At 40.5% G+C, this 20,492-nt stretch overlaps 2 protein-coding genes across 4 annotated transcripts in view; both read left to right on the top strand.

The window, feature by feature from the left end:
- The window catches only part of LOC120570713 (NACHT, LRR and PYD domains-containing protein 12-like), a 565,262-nt gene that overhangs the window by 375,324 nt on the left and 169,446 nt on the right, over positions 1-20,492 (top strand). The window lies entirely within an intron of this gene.
- LOC120570742 (zinc finger protein 883-like) overlaps positions 1-20,492 on the top strand; it is a 340,678-nt gene that overhangs the window by 315,290 nt on the left and 4,896 nt on the right. For all 3 annotated transcript variants that reach the window (XM_039819255.1, XM_039819273.1, XM_039819264.1), the window contains 2 exons: positions 3,698-4,586; positions 7,410-7,562. In XM_039819255.1, the coding sequence (XP_039675189.1) occupies positions 3,698-4,586; positions 7,410-7,546 (1,026 nt within the window). In that variant the 3' untranslated portion in view covers positions 7,547-7,562. The remainder of the gene's footprint in view (positions 1-3,697; positions 4,587-7,409; positions 7,563-20,492) is intronic.

Genomic DNA, 20,492 nt, shown 5'->3' with positions numbered 1-20,492 from the left:
CTATTCAACCAGGCTTCCATGCGACATAGCTAAAATAAGCCGGACAGAGTTGTCCCTCATCTGGCGATAGAAACCCTGCTTTCCCCGTTCTGTTGGATCAGAGCTCCACAGCCTAAGTCCACAGGTACAAATTAGTTTTGCACCAAATGTATCGCAACAAGTGTTGCAAAAGTCGGTCGCAGATTCGCCTCTTTGTGATGCGCGAGGCGCATACAGTGACAGATTCGAGGGTTGTAATCACTGAGTTGTGGTTGTGATGGAAAATCAACCTGATAAAAAAGAATACATTAGAATGTTTGTAACTTTATTGTATTAATTCAAATATCAATTGTACACATTTTTCAAAATATTTTTCTACAAGTTCAAAATTCAATTTACAAGTTCAGATTTTTTTCAGCTCTCATGTTTTTTTTCTTTTGCTGACTTCAAATGTAATAATTTTTACATGGTCTGTAATTTTTATTTACAAGTGCAAATTTTTTTTTACAGTGAACATTTTATTTTACAAGTGCAAATTTTTATTTTACAAGTGCAAATTTTTATTTTACAAGTGCAAATTTTAACATAAAAGTTAAATTTTTTTGTTCTGCAAGTTCTCACATTGTATTCTACAAGCTCTCACGTTTTGCACCATATTTACCTTCAATCTTCTCAGATGAGAACTTAATGAGTGCAACAGGTCATGTATAGTACAGAACAGTAGGCTATGTTTAGGAACCCCAAAACATGGATTAATATACAATGATCTAACAAACTAAATGAACAATAATTTACTTTAGATATTCCTAGTCTTGTGTGATTTAACAGGAGTTAGGAGGAAAACAGTGTTGAGATTAATAATAAAATGTCATTTTCTGAATGGAGTATAGTATTATGGGTATTTTATCTGCTGAGCCGTTAACATTTGGCAAAAAAAACTGATTTAATTGTCAAAGCACATCATGGCTAAACTTTTTCATCATCTATCTATAAATTTTGTGTGTGTGTGTGTGTGTGTGTGTGTGTGTGTGTGTGTGTGTGTGTGTGTGTGTGTGTGTGTGTGTGTGTGTGTGTGTGTGTGTGTGTGTGTGTGTGTGTGTGTGTGTGTGTGTGTGTGTGTGTGCGCGCTATGCAAATATCTCTCGAACGGTTCATCCGATGGATTTCAAACTTGACAGGTGTCTTGCTACAGGCACAAGTAAGTGCAGTGCCAAGTGTGACATTGATTAGATTAGAAAGATATCATTAAATATATAGGTAAAAGAAGCACACATTGGCTTTTGTTGCTCTAGCCGCTGGCCACTCACCCTGAGGACCAGAGACGGAGAGCAGCAGAGCTTTGACAGCTAAAATGTGACATACACCTCAGACCCACAAAAATGTGCAAAGTTGCACTACTTTGGACTGCCTTTGACTTTGAATAAACAAACGACAATTCCCGAAATTAAGGACGTTTCAGAATCCCACACATGCAAAGCACAACCAGACAACAAGTGGCAGACAGAGCGTGATGCCACTTATAGGCAGGCTATCTATCTTATAAAGCGAGACATATCTGTATATACTCTATGTGTATCTGTGTTTGGGGGGGAAGGTAATCTGCACATCAGCAGACACCACACGCAGAACGCTTTAGAACAGCGGAGGGACTCTTTTCCTGCTATTGTATTAAATTGCTGTGAGCTGGCAGAACATAACGTAATCTCAGAGATTATACCTTCAGAGTTGAACCGGGCAGATACATCAGTTTTCATCAGACTCACCCTGGATCGGCTTAATTGAGTCGCCAAAATACCCCCGTGAATCAAATCCCTTACTTCACCGTTATGGAAATGAACACGTCTGCTGAAATGTTAACTTAACGATCCGACACGAGACAACACCGTCTCTCTCTCTCTCTCTCTCTCTCTCTCTCTCTCTCTCTCTCTCTCTGTGTGCACACAAACAAACACACACACAGTCCGGTCCTGGTGGTTGATGAACACATATATGTGCTGATTAGTTCTCATAACGGGCCAGATGGGTAGCATACTGCCATGAGTCCATGACGCTAATGTCATTGTGATATTTTGTGATTACTTTCTGAATCTGCAGCGTTTTCTGTCAGGTAAATATGGTAGTAATGTTTAGAGCTTAGATCGGGCCCAAAAAATCTAACCCGACCCAGCTCGAGCACGACCCGGCCCGACACATTAACTGTAATTATGAGCCCGATTTAAACAGACACTTTTTTAAGACGTGGGCCGTTATAACTGACGTTCTCAACTACAATTCCGAGTTGTTTGAACTACAGAAATCTGTTTAATAATGCAACAAGGACGAAGCATGTAAACTGCGCTGTTTGTTTATTTAGCACAGCAGGCCCGGTGTGATGCGTGCGAAAAGAGGAGACTCCGCGCATGACACGTGTTGCATTTTGGAACTGCAGCCTAACTTTTGTACACATTTGTTACCTTTATTGTATATATATATTTAGAATATTTCTGATTATGGCATAGCTTTCGCCCCACCCAATTAGGCTTTAGAAAAAAAAAATCACTTGATCAAGGGTCCGGCCCGAGGATAGTGGCGGAAAATAACGGGCTCGGGCCAAGAATCTAAACTCTAGTAATGTCTTCCTCTGATGCTACTGTAGAAGTATCCTACATTGTAAGTCAGTAGTAGGCTATACAGTGGAGTTGCACATTAAGTGGTGTGGGGTCCTTCTGTAAGTAATTTTGGGGTACAATTTGGTTTTGATGAATTCTACAAGATGCAATACCACAGGCCAAGTAATCGCCCGTTCCAAACAGGCACATTTTCAACGGGCACTGCACTAGTTTGTTTAAAATTTAACGAGCAATTTGTTTTTTAGCAAAATACTGAAAGCAGCAGAACTGAGTAGGCTACATTTTAATATCTGTTAATTTATCACAAGTTATATCATTATCGCGATATTCAACAACATTACGGCATATCACATATTTTCCTCATATCGTGCAGCCCTAATAACTACTCTGAATTGTGTCAGATGCTGCATAGTGTCGCAATATTTTCATCTGTATCTATTTCATCTTTTAGTCTAATTTGTTCAATATGTAAATAGTTCTTACTTTCTAAATGATCTGATAATGTTGTGTAGTCATTGTGTTCACCTTCGTTTGACTAGTTTATAACTGAACCCATTATTACTAAACTTAGCCATCACGCACCGTGCCGTCACATCCTGCGCCACACACCACCGCCAGTAAATTCTCAACCTGTGGGAAACACTGAGAAGAGTATGATGGTTTCCATAGTAACATGTCTGCAACCAGAAGAACTTTACCTTTATTTTGACATCAAATTAATGTATGCATTTCAAAAGGTTTGAATGGGATTTAAAGGATGAAAAATACCCAGAATGTATGAAAGGTTTGTATTATTTTAAAGTTACCATGGAATTTCTAACTGAAAGTAAAACTGAAGAGAGTGAGAGAGTGCAAATGTTTTAGTTTTTAAATTGCCAATCATTTGAATGGGGAAACTTGCCTGAAAAATGTGGAATATTTCTTAACTTATTAAAGTTATGAAAAGTACATTTGCTTTCATAATAACATGTCTGCAACCGGCACATATTTTCCTTCATTTTGTCATAAATTATTGCATGAAGAGTGAAAATTGTGAGTGAGAGCAAGTCCAGGGTTTAAGAAGGTTGTTCACTAACTCTCTCTCTCTCTCTGTTTGTCTGTTGCTATAGAAACGGAGAGGAGGAGAAGGACCCAAACGTCACCACTGTCAACACTGTGACAAATCCTTCACAACATCTGGATATTTAAAGATTCATCAGAGAGTTCACAGTGGAGAGAAGCCTTACAGCTGTGATCTATGTGGGGCAGCTTTCACACAACAGAGTCACCTGAAAGGACATCAACGCATTCACACTGAAGAAAAGCCTTACAGCTGTGATCACTGTGGTAAAACCTTTTCTAGGAGTGGTAACCTTAAATCTCACCAGCGTGTTCACACTGGAGAGAAGCCGTACTGGTGTGAACAATGTGGGGAAACTTTTTCTGAGAGTGGGGCCCTTAAAAGACATCAACGCATTCACACTGGAGAGAAGCCGTACAGCTGTGGTCTATGTGGTAAAACCTTTTCTGAGAGCGGTAGCCTTAAATCTCACCAGCGTGTTCACACTGGAGTTAAGCCGTACTGGTGTGAACAATGTGGGAAAAGTTTTACTCATAGTAGTAACCTTAAAACACATCAACGCATTCACACTGGAGAGAAGCCGTACAGCTGTGATCTATGTAGTAAAAGTTTTTCGCAGAGCAGTCACCTTAAATTTCACCGACTTGTTCACAGTGGAGAGAAGCCTTACAGCTGTGATCTATGTGGGGCAGCTTTCACACAACAGAGTCACCTGAAAGGACATCAACGCATTCACACTGAAGAAAAGCCTTACAGCTGTGATCACTGTGGCAAAACCTTTTCTAGGAGTGGTAACCTTAAATCTCACCAGCGTGTTCACACTGGAGAGAAGCCGTACTGGTGTGAACAATGTGGGGAAACTTTTTCTGAGAGTGGGGCCCTTAAAAGACATCAACGCATTCACACTGGAGAGAAGCCGTACATCTGTGGTCTATGTGGTAAAACCTTTTCTGAGAGCGGTAGCCTTAAATCTCACCAGCGTGTTCACACTGGAGCTAAGCCGTACTGGTGTGAACAATGTGGGAAAAGTTTTACTCATAGTAGTAACCTTAAAACACATCAACGCATTCACACTGGAGAGAAGCCGTACAGCTGTGATATTTGTAGTAAAAGTTTTTTGCAGAGTGTTCACCTTAAATCTCACCAGCGCGTTCACACTGCCTCGTTGTGAACATGTTTCCGAGCCAAGCTGTTTCCTCCTGCCTCCTCCTCATGCTAGCTCCTGATAGCTGTGTTGTTATTTTCTGATCTTCTCTCCGCATTGAAGGCTGACCAGCAGTAACTTTATCTTCTGAACAGCATGGATGTTATCCTGGCTAGGACTACACATTACACTCCCTCCCTTTTGAAGGGATTTATTCAACTCAAAATTTGTTTTTTTTTTCCTGTAATAAAATATTCAGAGTTCAGGGTTCAACTGCTAGTGCTTTTTAACTAATGCTGCAGCAAAGAAGTATTTGTTGTTGTTAATTAATCACCTGGTAAATACAATTTGCACAAATTCTAATCACTGTTTACTAAGGTGATGTCATATTGCTGAAATATTCAGTTTATTGTCACTTAAGACTGCTAAAGTTTAACTAGATTGTTAGCTTGAATGTGAAAGAAGGGGAATCCGTAGTGTGGGAGACGATTAATCTAATGCTAATTTAGCCAAAGTAGCACACCCCGGTCTGTCTGCCTCACTCCCCCGGCGCAGAGAGACTCAGTCGGGATGACAGCTGACAACAGCCCCGGGAATATAGCTAGCTAGCTATTTACCGTTAGCCCCCAGTCAGCTATCAGCCAGCTACTTTCATTACAGCAACCCCCGGCCAGAACTTATATCCAGTGCCTGGTGCTTACGACGCTAACGGCAGTTTAATTAAACGTCGGGAAACAGACTATATCAGACCCAGCACTGAGTCACAACAGCGGCCATCCATAGCGGTAGCTACATCTCCGTAGCGCTACTGGTGTATGTGCCGAAAATCTCCTCCCTGCCGAATTTTGCCCCCCTTCGCGTTTAGCTGTCTTTACGGTTAGCTAAATTAACCCGACAAAGGTGGGTTAAGCACCAAAACGAAAAGTTGAGATTACTGAAAAGTGAAGGGGAGATAACTCCGGGCAGCTGGGAGATGTTCTGCTGCTGCACAACAGGCATCGAACGTCCTGGCTCGCTATCGCGGATATTTCCCCGACAATCTCCACCCACACCCGTCTCTCAGCCTCGTTTAGTAGCTAGCTAGCGTTACAACAAACCCCGTCCGCCCTGGTGTTGAAACCATCCAAAAGGTGACACTGATATGTGAAATATTTTGTGTTTTAGCTGCTGGCTACTGTTAGCTTGCTGGCTCACGAGCTAACTGGTCAGCTACAAATAAAAATCTAATCAAGAAAAACGTAATTATGTTGGGGAAACTGCAGCTATTTTATTACTATATTATTATTTTGGATTAATAACATGAATAAACGTTACTAAACGTAACGTGAATAAACTTGAACGGGTTAACTCGTCCGTGAACTGAAGCATTCTAACCGGCAGCGAAGGTGTTTAACACTAAAAACTCCCATAATTCCACGCAACTTCACAACATCATCAAAAGTCCAGTTTTACCGTCCATTGTTTTGGTTGAGAGACCCCTAGCGGCAGAAAGTTACATATTGTACGTTTAAACCATTACTGATGGCTGCATTCCACTTAGGACAGGCCCTGGTATTGGGCATGCTGACTCACTGAAATATCTTACTGGGACACTTGATGGAATTGAGCCATCGTTAAGGTTATCAGTTTCAGCTGTGCTTTTCCTACTATGACAAGTCAAAATGTCTGCTGTGACAAAAGGTAAATTGCATGTTGATATCACCACAGTCAGTGTTTAATGGTGGCGGTGCTGTCTACTAGTTTCATCACTTCAGCAGAGGTGTTCATTTCCAAACAGGCTTAGTAGCTTGACGGTTATAAAGTAGCAGTAAAGTATGGATGTATAGCGGAGGTATTTTGACGTTGGTAATGTTATTAGTGTAAGTTAGCACACTTAAACAACCGAGTCTGAGTGAGACAGGAAGACAGCTGTCTTTTGTTTTTAAGAGTTTTATTGATGCAAAGTTCAAACGTAAAAAATACCATACATCAAATCATAAAGTAGTCTATATCTTACATTGCCAGAAAAGCAAATTAAATGTAGTTGTTCTAGGATACTGGAGCTTTTAATTGTGTTCTGTTTGATATGTAGTGCCGGCTAAAATAACCTGTCAGTGAAATGCTCTGAGTGAATTTAAGCTGGGCTTTTATTGTGAAGGGTAGACACGGAGGAGCCAGAACTATGGCAGCATTTTTTCAACTTTGTTAGCCAGTTGTTTAGATTTGTTTACAGTTTACTAATATCCAAAGCTGTTTTCTCCAAACTACTCCGAGTTCATGTTGTACCCAGGAGGCCGAGTGTGAAGTAGGATGAACGGTTCTGGAGATATTTAGAAGACACACGCACACACACACACACACACACAGAGGGTCCTTGAGTTATAGTTAGATAAACATGCAGTTGAGGGAGTGAACAGTCAGTTGACTTCAGTCTGTCCTTGGTGGCTGGAGGGAGTGTACATTTGAAAAGGTTTCCATGGAAACCAGAGCATTCCTCAGATAAGAGCTGCAGCTGTTTCCACGCTAACACCGAGCACATTATCAGACTCTGTGGATGTGAGGAAAGCTTAAAGCTTATATTGGTTATATTAGAGAGAGCAACAGAATATCTCTGCGTGCTTTGATTTGTACTGAACAGAATCCAGAGTGAGTCCAGCAGCCCCAGTGGACATCTGCTGGATTTCAGGACAAGAGAGGAATGGAGGAGGACAACCAGAACCAGGAGCAGCGGAGCAACAAGGTCCCCAGAAGACCAGCAGCAGACTGGGACTCTGATACCAGCCATGTTCAGGTCAGTGTTCAGGACACAACAACCACTCTAAAGAAACCAGGAAGAGAGGTGAGGCTCCGTAGATCATCCCTTTGTTCTGTTGTTAGAGATCAAGGGCCCTATTTTAACGATCTGAAACGCAAGTATGAAACGCAAAACGCAAGTCCTTTGTGGGCGGATCTCGGCCGCTGTTGCTATTTTACCGGCGGGATAAATGACTCTTGCGCCCGACGCAAATCTAAAATGGGTTGGTCTGAAGTAGCTAGGTGTGGTTTGGGCGTAACGTGCAATAAACCAATCAGAGCGTCATCTCACATTCCCTTTAAGAGCAGGGCGCTTGTTCCATGGCAGATTGCTATTATGACGCGGTTTGCCTGGCACGCACAGCGGGAGCTACCCGTGGCGAGATGCGGCAAAGTAATAAATGCCCGTCTTGGCCGGGGGCGATGTTGCGCGCGGCCCCTCGCCGCATCTCCTCAAGTCTGGAGAGGATTGCTGCAGCCATGGAGCGTGGGCCTCCAAACGCACCACCTGCACCTGTTCTGCCTCTTCCTCCTCCCCCACTCCATCTCCGTCCACCCGCTCCATCAGGAGCACGCCGCGCATTACTCCCGGACCAGATCCCGTCGTATTTCAACATCACGTCTCCTTAAGTCCTCTAATATTTCCTCATTTATGTCATCAACACATCCATGATTCATGGAAATGTTGTGTAAAACACAACAAGCCACAAAGAATGCTGCGACTTTTTGAGGACTGTACTGTAAAGTGCCTCCTGATCTATCCAAACACCTGAAGCGCATTTTCAGTAATATTTTCCTTTTGTAATTATGTATGGTTTGCAAAAATGGGAACTGCTGCATCCATTTAGATGAGAGAAGTGTATGCGCGTTGTGCACACGCTACATTATGGCCAAGCATGCGCCCTAAAATAGCCTCTGAATAACGCTACTGACTTTAGACTAGCACCACTGACTTTAGACTAAGCGCCACTGACTTTAGACTAGCACCACTGACTTTAGACTAGCGCCACTGACTTTAGACTAGCCACTGACTTTAGACTAAGCGCCACTGACTTTAGACTAGCGCCACTGACTTTAGACTAGCGCCACTGACTTTAGACTAGCGCCACTGACTTTAGACCAGGTTTTTCCTGGTCAGTGGCGGAATTGTTTTCTGAAACTGCAGAATAGCACAAAGTAACGTTTGCGCCGGAACACGCCTCCTCTTTTCGCTGAACCGCCCCCAGGAGCGCAAATACATTCCCTAATTTACCGACGTGCGTCTGTGGAGGGAAAAGTCCGCTGTGCGTCGGGTGCAAAATAGGAATGATACATGCGTCGGTGTACAAAGGCAATTGCGCTGGGTGAAAGATAGGGCCCCAAATGTGGAGGAAGGAAGTTGTAGGAGCCGATCGAGTTATTGAGACTTAAAATGGTAAATCCTTTTTTGTTTCTGGAAAATATTCAATCATTGCACTAAATGGGAACTTCACCCAAAGAAGAAAAAAGGTTTCAAACTCTTTGTAATACAAGTACGCGTAAAGAACATTCCTCAAGACACCTACGGAGTGACTCATTAATGGCCTTTTGGATAGCCACTACACACAGGGTGACCAGACGTCCTGGTTTGACCGGGACGGTCCCGATTTGACCGGGACGGTCCCAATTTTCAGTTGCATGTCCTGAGTCCCGACAAAAGTCTGGACGCTAAAATGTCCCGGTTTACACCGACCACTATGAAATTGTCCCGGATGTCAGCGATTACATAGCCGACGTGGTCTTATTATAGCCTGATAATTAACTAAACCCATGTAGAAATACTAGCCTAATAAAGCGTCCAGCGTATGATTTTAACTGTGTGTGTCTGTGTGTCTGCATAATCTGTGCAGCCAGCGTTACAATGTATATTTGTAAACAATGCCTCTTCTTATCTGTCTTGTTTTAACGGTTTAACGGCTATTTGGCGAGTAACTAACTCGAGTATGCTAAGCTACTCTATATAATTTAATGCGAGCACATGAATTGTTGAAATGACTGATAATGCCCATCCCTACTACGTTAGCCGGGATATAAATTAATCTTACTTGTTAAGTTAGGAGGAAATGAGCCAACTCGGCGTCCTTTAGGGCTCTAAGCTGTCTCCACCTTTTACATGCATCTCCAATATTTCCCTGTGTTTTACCTCTGCTCTGGTTATGCAACTGTTTAGAAAAGATGCTGAGTTTTTTTTAAGGTGGGGTAGAATAAATCTATATCTGTTAATCCAGTTTGTTTGGTTGCTGCTACCATCGCTGCAGCCAGCTCCTTGTTTTTGCGTGTTTGCGCTTCATGTCCGTGTCAAAATCGTGTGATATGAAAGCAATAATCATTTTGTAGTTCTCCTCATTGACTGTCTTCTATCCTACATTCAAGAGTTTATGGAGAGAGAAAAAAACTTAAGTTGCTCGTCACTTTGGCTTTGCACATAAGGATGGACAGTCCATTAAGCTGAGGTGGACGTGGACACATTAACGTTACCGCTGCAGTGTTTACTAATGCACATTAGCCTAGCAGCTAGCAGAGTTTCCTTTTGCTTATGGCTTAATCCAGACAAAACCACACGGTTGAGTTTCAGCCTGCATTAATGTTTTGTGTCCTAAACAGAGCAGCTTATATTGGTTATATTGGAGAGAGCAACAAGTTAGAGGACTGCTGAGTCACCCTCTCTGCTCTCTGTCTGCTCAGCTGCTAAGACCGCTGGGCTGTGAAGCGTCTGCCCTCGGCATTGTCTGCAAACTTTTTTTTTTTCCTTTTACTTTATTGACAATAGAGCTTTCTGAACTGTCAGAAATAGATCAATGGAGAGGAGAGAAAGCAGAGTGGCCGTAAAGGACAGCAAAACACATGAAAGACGCTCCCACTGAGCTGAAATGGAAACCCTGTGCTAAGGGTTAAGCCCATGTTTTAGGGGCTAACTCCATTCACTTCAGCAGCGGTGTTGACAACCGATAAAGCCACTGTGTCTTGAGAAGCTCAAGTTTGTTGTTTTATTGTTCACTTTTAACTCCCTTTACATCATCTTTGCTATCTCTTTTTCCTCTCTCTTTTCCTCACAGCGCCACTGGTACGCTACTCTCCGTTACCGCTCGCTGTCCATACGTGACCACACGGGCACTGACGTCACTGACTTAAGGCCCCCCGCCATTCTCGCTCTAACACTAGTCTCGTAAGGGGGTTGTGGTTAACCTCCATACCCCGGTGATATGTTGCTTCTTCACCGCGGTAAGAAAACCACTATACCGTCCCAGCCCTACTGCAGAGCACCATGAAGTTAATTTAGCCGAGGAGCAGGGGTCAACTTTGAATGTTGTGTTTACAAACTGCAACAGACAAATCCAACTCATTCTGCCTTTCTAGTGTTTGTGAGAGCCAGTCCCATCCATGGAGCCAGTCTTATTTCTTTGTGGCTTCCCCCCCTTATTTCCCTCCATCCACCATTTCCACTCCTTCCATTTCCATCTTCATCCCTCTTCATTTCTATTTATGTAAACACTACTATTCTTCCTCTTCATCCTCCCTACTCTTCCATTGCATGTTTCACTGTTTTCACACCTCCACATATTTATACACTATTTATTATTTTCCATTTCTTTCCTTCTCTGCTTCTATTTCCTATATATGTCTTTCTCTCTTTCTCTCTCTCTCTCTCTCTATATATATACTCTCTATATATACTATATATATATATATATATGTGTATATATATATATATATATATATATCTCTCTGTCTCTCTCTGCATATTATATATACTATGTGTATATATATATATATATATATATATATATATATATATATATATATATATATATACTGTGTCTCTGTGTCTCTGTCATGTATATACTCTCTTTTCATGCTATGCTGCTATATCATATATATGTATATATATATATATATGTATATATATATGTATGTATATTTGTATATATATATATATATATATATATATGTATATATGTATATATGTATATATATATGTATATGTATGTGTATATATATATGTATGTGTATGTATATGTATATATATGTATGTGTATGTATATATATATGTGTATGTATATATATATATATGTATGTGTGTATGTATATGTGTGTGTATGTATATATGTGTGTATGTATATATATGTGTATGTATGTATATGTGTATGTGTGTATATATATATATATATATATATATATATATATATATATATATATATATATATATATATAATATATATATATAAGATTTTGGAAAATTGAGGGAAGCCAGGAAACAGGCCTGTAATTGGTGAACTGGTGTTTGTCTCCAGTTTTGTACAGTAGGTATGACTTTTTGCAATTTTCATTTTACTTGGGAATTTACCAGTTTGAAATGATAAATTGCAGATATGCGTTAGGTGGTTTCATGTCAATATCATTAGAGTCAGTTAAGGTTTTGTTTTTACATTTATGAACAATCTCTATAATTTCCCGCTCTTCCACTGCTGAAAGAAACATTGAGTATGATTATTATCAATGAAATCAACATTCTTCTCGTCAGAAGAATCAGGGGTTTGTTCTGCCAGTTTTGGAACAAATTATATTTTTTATTTAATAAAATTTTTTACCATATTAATAAGTAACTTGTTGGAACATCACCAATAACACTATTTAATATATTCCATAAACTTTTAAAGGTGCTCTAAGCGATGTCACATGTTGTTTAGGCTACATTTTTTGTCATATACAGCAAACATCTCCTCACTATCTGCTAGCTGTCTGTCCCCTGAACACACTGTAAAAAACATCTCCTCACTATCTGCTAGCTGCCTGTCCCCTGAACACACTGTAAAAAACATCTCCTCACTATCTGCTAGCTGTCTGTCCCCTGATCACACTGTAAAAAACATCTCCTCACTATCTGCTAGCTGTCTGTCCCCTGAACACACTGTAAAAAACATCTCCTCACTATCTGCTAGCTGCCTGTCCCCTGAACACACTGTAAAAAACATCTCCTCACTATCTGCTCCTTTAATATTGTTTTTATTAATATCTAGTATTTCTCATAGTACTAGTTAGCTTATTTTTATATTTCTTATACTTTTGTTTCTACATCTTTGGTTCTATTTTTTTATGAACTCTTTATATAGTAAATCTTTTTTTGCAGGCTTTTTGTAATCCCTTTGTTAACCATGGTCTTTCTGACTATTTAAGTTTCCTATTGATTTGTTTAAATGGACAGTTTTTTATCATACAGCAAGTTTATACCCCTAAGAATATGTCATATGCTTTATCAATGTTCTCTTCATTATACACCTTTTCCCAATTTTGATTTAATAATTCATTTTTTTAAAGCATTTATTGCCACTTATGTCCATACTCGTATGTACTCAAATTTAATCTCCTGCTTTTCCTTCTTATAGTCCTTATCAAAAACTGTAAACACTGGTAGATGGTCGCTGATGTCACTGATCAGTAATCCACTTATTGTATTATTTTCTGTTATATTCGTAAATATGTTGTCAATCAAAGTGGCACAGTGAGATGTAATCCTGCTGGGTCTAGTGATTTTTGGATAGAGGCTTAAGCTGTACATTGTGTTATAAAGTCTTCAGTTGGTTTGTGGTTATTTGGATTAAGCAGATCTATATTAAAATGACCTTTTGATTTGACATTGTGAACATTTCTTCCATTCACCCCTTGAATAGTTCAATATAGGGCTGTGCAATTAATTGAATTTCGATTTTGACTCCCAACGATCACCAAAATAGTATAATCGAGAAAAAACGATTATTTAGCCATGTTCTGTTTTGCAAGAACACTCTTATTTTGTCTTGTGTTCTGAATGACACGCGGACGCAAGACCCGACGCACGTATCGCCCCTCCGAAGCCAGTCAGGGAGGCAAGTTGTGTGCATATCATCCGCTGGAATTTAAAAACTCAGCGCGAGTAAAGATGGCAGCAGTGTTTGGTGAGCAAAAAAAGGCAAAACTAACTCAGTTGTCTGGGAACAGCTAACGTTAGCTAACCCTGCGGTACCTCTGCCTTTGCCCCCCCCGCTGTAGTATACTGTCTATAGACATTGTATTCCCCCGACACGCTGTATTCAGACATGAAAGCAGAGAAAAGCTTGAGCTATTTCATAATGAAATTTTGAAAGTATGTACATACTGTAGATTCTGGATCAGCTGTACTTAAACCCTCAAAAATATATACAAAATGATAGATTTTGTGTAAATCCCTTTTTCAACGACAGCCAACCTGCCAATTCACAATTCACTTAACTACTGTTTAAAACTTTTTTCCAGCTTAGTGGGGGTGCATGGCATACTGCTCAAAAACAACATGATATTCATTCATGTAGACGTCTGTTCCCTTCAACTTCCTTCCTTGTTTTTTATCAATTAATGATAATGAATGAATGATAACAACTTAAACTTTTAATGAATTCTGATTTTTTTTTTTTTTCTAAATAACAGTTTTCAGAATAACAAAATTATGGACAATGTAGTTAAAATTTGACTGAGGACAGACCATTGTTCAGGATTTGTAATTTTCAAAAGTGTTTTTAATTAAGAATAAAACATCCAAGGACCTAATATTACATATTCCTTTAAAGCGCAAATCACAGAAATCACCCATTTAGTATTTTTTTGTCAGTTTTGGATTATACAAGTTTTATTCACTGTAACAACTCCAGGACAGATATGTACGTTTCTGGTAGAATGTCCCAGTCCCTTAACAGTGGCGGTTCTACAAGGAGGCATGTCGGGGGAGGCCCGTGCCCCCCTAGACATGTCCCTGGCCTCCCTTTGCCCCCGTGCTGACCAAATAAACAATTATGAATTTATTATGGTTTTACACGCGAGCGCCAAAGGCGGAACTAATGTGCGACGCAACGTTCTACACGGGTAAATTAGAGCGGCGCACCCAACCACTAGGCTTCAGCGTGCAGCGGTGCTCGGTGAATGAGACAGCAACTCCTCTTGGAGAGAGCAGAGGAGCTCCGAGTTCTCCTGTTGGTAAGATCAACCATTTCATCTCGGAAGGGACTTGTTGTTGTTGTTGTTGTTGTTGTTGTTGTTGTTGTTGTTGCTCATAACCGGGTTCCTTTTGTTCCTCACACTGAGAATGAAATCAAGTTTGGAAATGTCTGCTCTCGATATGTTTAGAAACTTAATCATATCTAAACAAACTCATCGAAGCAGAAGCGAATATCCAAATGTCAGTCTCGTTGCTAGGACTACACAATGCTGGGATGTTAACCACGGGACTTCATCCATCTTGGCTGTTGCATCGCGATAATAAATCCATTTGAGTAAAGTAATCAACAGGCTATCTGCCCGTGTTAAGTAGGCAGGGATGGTTAGGAAACGAAATGTAATGCATGCCCTCCGTTTTTTCTTCTTCTAATAGTTGTCATGAAACGAGGAAGGGACATAGCGTCCTTTTAGCCCCAGGAAACCAAAAAGGGAGAGAAACAAATGAAGGTGTTGAGGAGCAGGAAGAGGGAGAGCCAGAGGGGTCTGGGGAGGTTGGAGAGAGGGCATGTGATGAAAGGGAGGGCTCTGACACAGAGGGGAGATTCAGAGGGTGAAGAGGATGAAGAAGAGGGTGAGGAGGAAGAAAACCTACAGGGACAGAGAGAGGAACAGCCAGAGGGACAGCAAGTGGATCCATGTGGATCAAGTAACGCACCATGTTGTAGTTGTGCTCAAGTTTAACCGTGGTAAAGTTGGTTTTATATTGGACGTTGGATATTCGACACATTCGAAAAATCTATTATGCAGCTTGCCCTTTCAACCTATTCATGTCAAACTACTTTTGTTGAACTCAACTAACCCTCCTACACATTGAACAAAGCTTCTTTAAATTAAAAAAAAAAAACATCCTTTAATTTTTTAAATCTTTTTTTATGTAAAAAAATGACATAAATCTATTATGCGGCCTGTCCTTTTGACCTATTCATTTCAAACCACTTTTGTTGAACTCAACTAACCCTCCTACACATTGCACAAAGCTTCTTTTTTCAAAAAAAACATCATTTCATTCGGCCCTTCTAATGAATCAATGTTAATGTAATATTTGCACCGTCAACGTAGTGCAGTACTTGTGGCTCACACCTCTCAATATTAACTGTCTTTTGCCTCCTCACCATAATGTTTTGGGTCTAACTTATGCGCCCTACCCGGGTCGTCGGGGGACACTTGCGACCCCGTTATAAGTGCTTACAGTTCTAGTTATTTATTTTTTTCACACAGGGTACATTTAAACAATTCTTCGGGAAGATGTACCATTCCGGTTGCAGGAATGCAGAAATCGTGGAACCATCTTCTGCATGAGTCACATTGGGTCTACAAAGAGAAACAAATTAAACTTAGACTTGTCATATAGGTTAAGTGATATTTTGGTGCATAATGTAAATGACATAATTACAAATTTGTCACAGATGTGACATTTTATATCCACAATAGCGTTTTTAGATTTTATACATAATTTCTTTACACATAATATATTTTACACAGTAACTAACTAGCATAATTAACAACATAATTTTGTGAGGGTGCAAATGTATCCTCTATTTATGTAACTTTGGTTCCCTTAACAACAGGACAGGATATTCCAACGACTTTCTAATCTCCAATTGTTGTTGGATTCGAGGCACCTACCCAGTCAATTACAACAGCGTTGATATTTGTGTCCCTTGGCACATCCTCCAGGCCACACATTGAACAGTAGTCTTTCTCTACGATAAGAATAACAGTAATTTATGTAGTGCTTTCAAATTTACTCCCACACTGCATTACTGAAGTGGAGAACCTCAACAACAAAGCACCAGCATGCAGAAGCTTCACAGTTACATACAGCATTCAGTTAAAATTAATTGGGTTATCATTAAGATCTATTGCCTAATTCAGCTAAATAAATGTTTTTAAGTATTTACCAGATGCGGACAGTAATTCCGCTGCCATTTCTTCACGGAGAGGACTCATAGCCCTTGGTGTAGTCTTCATGGTGAATGAAGGTATCGCCGGGAAGGATTTGATTGCCTCTTTAGCCATCTGATAGACATGATGATATGCTAAATAATATGCCTTACTAGAGTGTAGTCAAGTATTTGTCAAGCATGCTTAGGGGTATTCAGAATCTTCCTGTAATACCTGCATCACAAAGACTCCACAGCTTGTGGAATCTTTTTGGACTGGGTGTGGAGTAGTTGCAGCTTTCCACTTTATACTGCTCCACACCTGTTTCCCATGGACGTTCTGCCGCATCTGAAAGTAGCGGCTGGAAGACACAAGGAAATGCACCAATGTCAAATATTGTGTAAACTCAGAACTTTAGCATGTATGCAAATATTTTGAGAGTATCATCCACATACTGTTGAAACATTAGTCCCCAGATGATGACCAAGTTTGTGCTCATGTCTGACTACTTTACAGATCTATAATCATTTGCCAAGGTTTATTACTGAATTGCAAATTATGTTTAAGTGTGACACATCACATCAATTTCAGTTTGCAGTTGTATTTTGGATAATTTATTTCTACCCACAATTGAAATGATGCTTCACTGTTTGTCAGACATTTAAGTTATATTTGGTATTATTTTCTTACTTGTAACGCTGAACAGCAGTTTTGGAGAGGTGAAAATCTTGTTCTGCAGTGGCAGGATCCATCACAAATAAAGTCCTTAAAGGCGCATGAAGGTACTGGGCAAATACATAAGAAAAAAGCAGAAGCACAGTACGAAATCAACAATTATCCTCTGCTAACGTTCTTTGCAATTATTTGTGTTGTTGTACTCACCACGAAACGCCAGTGGTTGTTATTTACATTAACAAATGACACAGCAGCGTCAAAGGTATCCAGGTTCACCTGTGAAGAAATTAGCACAACAGCATGAGGCATAACATGTCCAATATTATATTGTTTTTTGGGGGATTTTTATTCTGGGAAAATTGCCAGTAAACATCAATCCTAGACGTGTTGTCATTCAAATTACGGAAGACTTACTTTTCGCATCAGATGTCGATTCATTTGCTCGCTTGAACCTCCAAGAATTACACCATTTGTGTAATGGTCTATTTGAAAGATTCGATGAGCAGGGTCGTACTGGTTAAGGGTAGCTCGCATGTAAGCTTCGATGACCTGTAAGGACATTCACCACATGTTCAGTTCCCTAATATATGAGGTGATCAAGTTAGTCACTTGCTTCATGCATATTTAAAGTTTTGAAAAAGGGACTACTTTTACCTGTGAATTTCATAATACCATTTTTCTGACGGCTCACATACATTGGCTTTACTATTACAGTATGATCCGTATACACACCAATAAAGACAACTGCCGATCGTAAAAAAACGGAATGCGACACAAAGAATCTGCTGGGATGTTAAAGCATGTCCACGACGGTGGATGATAGTGATAGGAGGACGGATAAGGTATCTACATATCAGATGGACTGTGAAAAAATGTGGAAATGAAAATAGGCTACATTTAGTCGGGACTCAATATCATCTCCCGACGTAAACTCTGTGTGAATTAATACAGCTTTTTCATCAATGTGATCGTCGACAAAAGGACTTGACATGTTTGAGAAATAAACGTTTTATAATCTGCCTAACAATAAGTTTTTTTATTCATGCAGATAAACTGCATTAAAATGCGCCTGATACAGGCTGAATGAATGAATGAGGAAATGAGAGAGAAGAAACCTTGTTTCTCTCAGTCTCCTCCCTCTGACACTGTGTCAGAGGGAGGAGAGCAAGAAACGAGGAAATCTTGAAGAAAACCTCCCGACCAGGTTAGGTTCACAGACTCAGTTACCATAGTAACTGACTCAGAGGTTAAGTTACCATAGTAACTGACTCTGAGGTTAAATCTCAGAGTTTCCCTCATCTCAGGGTTAATAAACTCAGAGTTTCAGTAATTCTGCTTTCTGAAAAGGACCCCAGGAGAAGGGCGAGCAACAACACATCACAGATAAAGGATAAACAAAACAACAGAAACAAGGAGCAATACACAGAATGCCCAGCAGCTTGGCCATTGTGTTCAAGTACAAACTGAATTCACGCCTAGATCCCTTTTGATATTGCAAGGTTTGAGTAATTTGTTAATATTTATTGCTATGAACTCAACAGAACACTGATGTGAGTTACTTACCTCACCACAGATCAGTTCTTGTGGGGTAAGGTCAGAAATTCAGAATGCCGCAGAGTAAAACACTGGTCCTGTGACTTTATCACTGACACCACAACTTCAGTCTGACCTTGTTCCCACAGTGTTTTTGTCTGTAAAGGAATTCTCTTTTAATGACAACAAAATGGTTGAAAAACATTATTGTAATAATACTTTGTGATATGTTGTCATACCAGTGTACGTGATTCTTTCCTCTGGTCTACTGTGACTGTCAGCTGATTTTGTTTAGCAGGAATTTTGACTGTGCTTTTCTCATCTTTTTCTGAGGTAGCTGGTTCCTGTTTGCTGTCTGTGCCCTTTCTTTTACCAGCCGTTCTGATTGGTTCTGGTTTTGTCTGTGATGGATTGCTTTTCTCATCTTTTTCTGAGGTAGCTGGTTCTTTTTTTCTCCCTGCGTCCTTCTTTTTGCTAGCCTTTTTTTTGGGTTCTGGAATTGTTTGAGGGATATTGTAAAATTTGGATTTCTGAACTTGGACAATGGGTTTTCCACGTTTCAGCCAGGTCTCTTCAGCCTGTGGCACATTTTGTCCCGATTTGGTTTGTTTTAAGAGTATTTGTTCTGGGAGATTATGCCTGAGAATGTGTTCAATGTACCTCCCTTTTAGAGAGGAGTACATACTTCTGATAAATTCTGCAGGCCTAAGGTTTTTTTTTTTGTTGATGATGGAGTGTTTGACAATGCCAAACCATGTTTCTACATGGCAGTTAGTGTCTCTGGACTGTACATCAGATGTTGTATCAGGATCAAGGGTCTTGTCTCGGGCATAGTGCCTTAGGTCGCCAATCATAGCACCACTCCACAGTGGGAAGATCCCCATGTAATTACCCAATAGCACCTTTAAGATGTCAGGACAGTGGTAGCGGTTGGGCTGATGTCCATCCTCATCCTCCTCTGCCTCTCCTATTGCTGCCTGTGCTTCTTGAAATGCTTCTTGGAAGCATTTGGTATATGGGGACCTACCCACAATCGTCTGTGCCCGCTTATGCTCTTCCTCCTCCCATACACTCTGTGACTCGCTGTCTATGTCCCCATTTTCAAGTGTTGGGTTGTTGCCCTTGGCTATCAACTGTTGCAGAAAGGCTAGGCTCTGATGAACATTTGGAAGCACTTGTTCTGCCAGCAAGACAGTACAGAGATGCTTGAAAATGTCCTGGCCTGACTGCAGGGACACTGAGTTTTGGTCGTGCAAAAACGTAAGTAACAAACTCTCTGAGACCTGGGTCATCCGTCCTGCGGCTGACGGTGTTGCTCACTGCTTTAATGACGTGTGCTGAGCAAAGGTGGAGTATTGTGGTGGGTTTGATTTCATCCCACCTTTTCTGCCTATTAATTATGGTGAACGTTCTTGCCAGATATGCATCCACAGTTTCTCTGTTGAATGCCAGTAGTGTGGCTTGCATTAGTGCCCAACTAAAGTCTGTTTCAACTTGATTGACACGGTGCGTTGTATATTTGGCCAATGTATGCAGAAACTGAAGTAGCCAATATGCCAGAGGTGGAACTGAATGGTTATTTGAAAGAAGTTCACAGACAGGGAGAGGGGGAGCATCTCGGCCTGCTCCAGGCAGGGTAAGGGCATAGTAAAAAACCCTTTTGTTGTCACCTGGCATCTTTCTGACAACACCTCCTGTAGCATCGAGGTACAATGCCACCTTTTTTTTCCTCCTTAGATGGTTGACCAAAATGCTTACACCTACCTCTGTGTACAAGTGTGCAGCAAATGGATTAATCTGCAGGACTTGAATG

Source organism: Perca fluviatilis, chromosome 2, assembly GCF_010015445.1.
Source record: "Perca fluviatilis chromosome 2, GENO_Pfluv_1.0, whole genome shotgun sequence".
NCBI classification, from domain to species: Eukaryota; Metazoa; Chordata; class Actinopteri; order Perciformes; family Percidae; genus Perca; species Perca fluviatilis.
The sequence above is the reverse complement of the archived record's forward strand: the minus strand, read 5'-3'. Positions and strand labels throughout refer to the sequence as shown.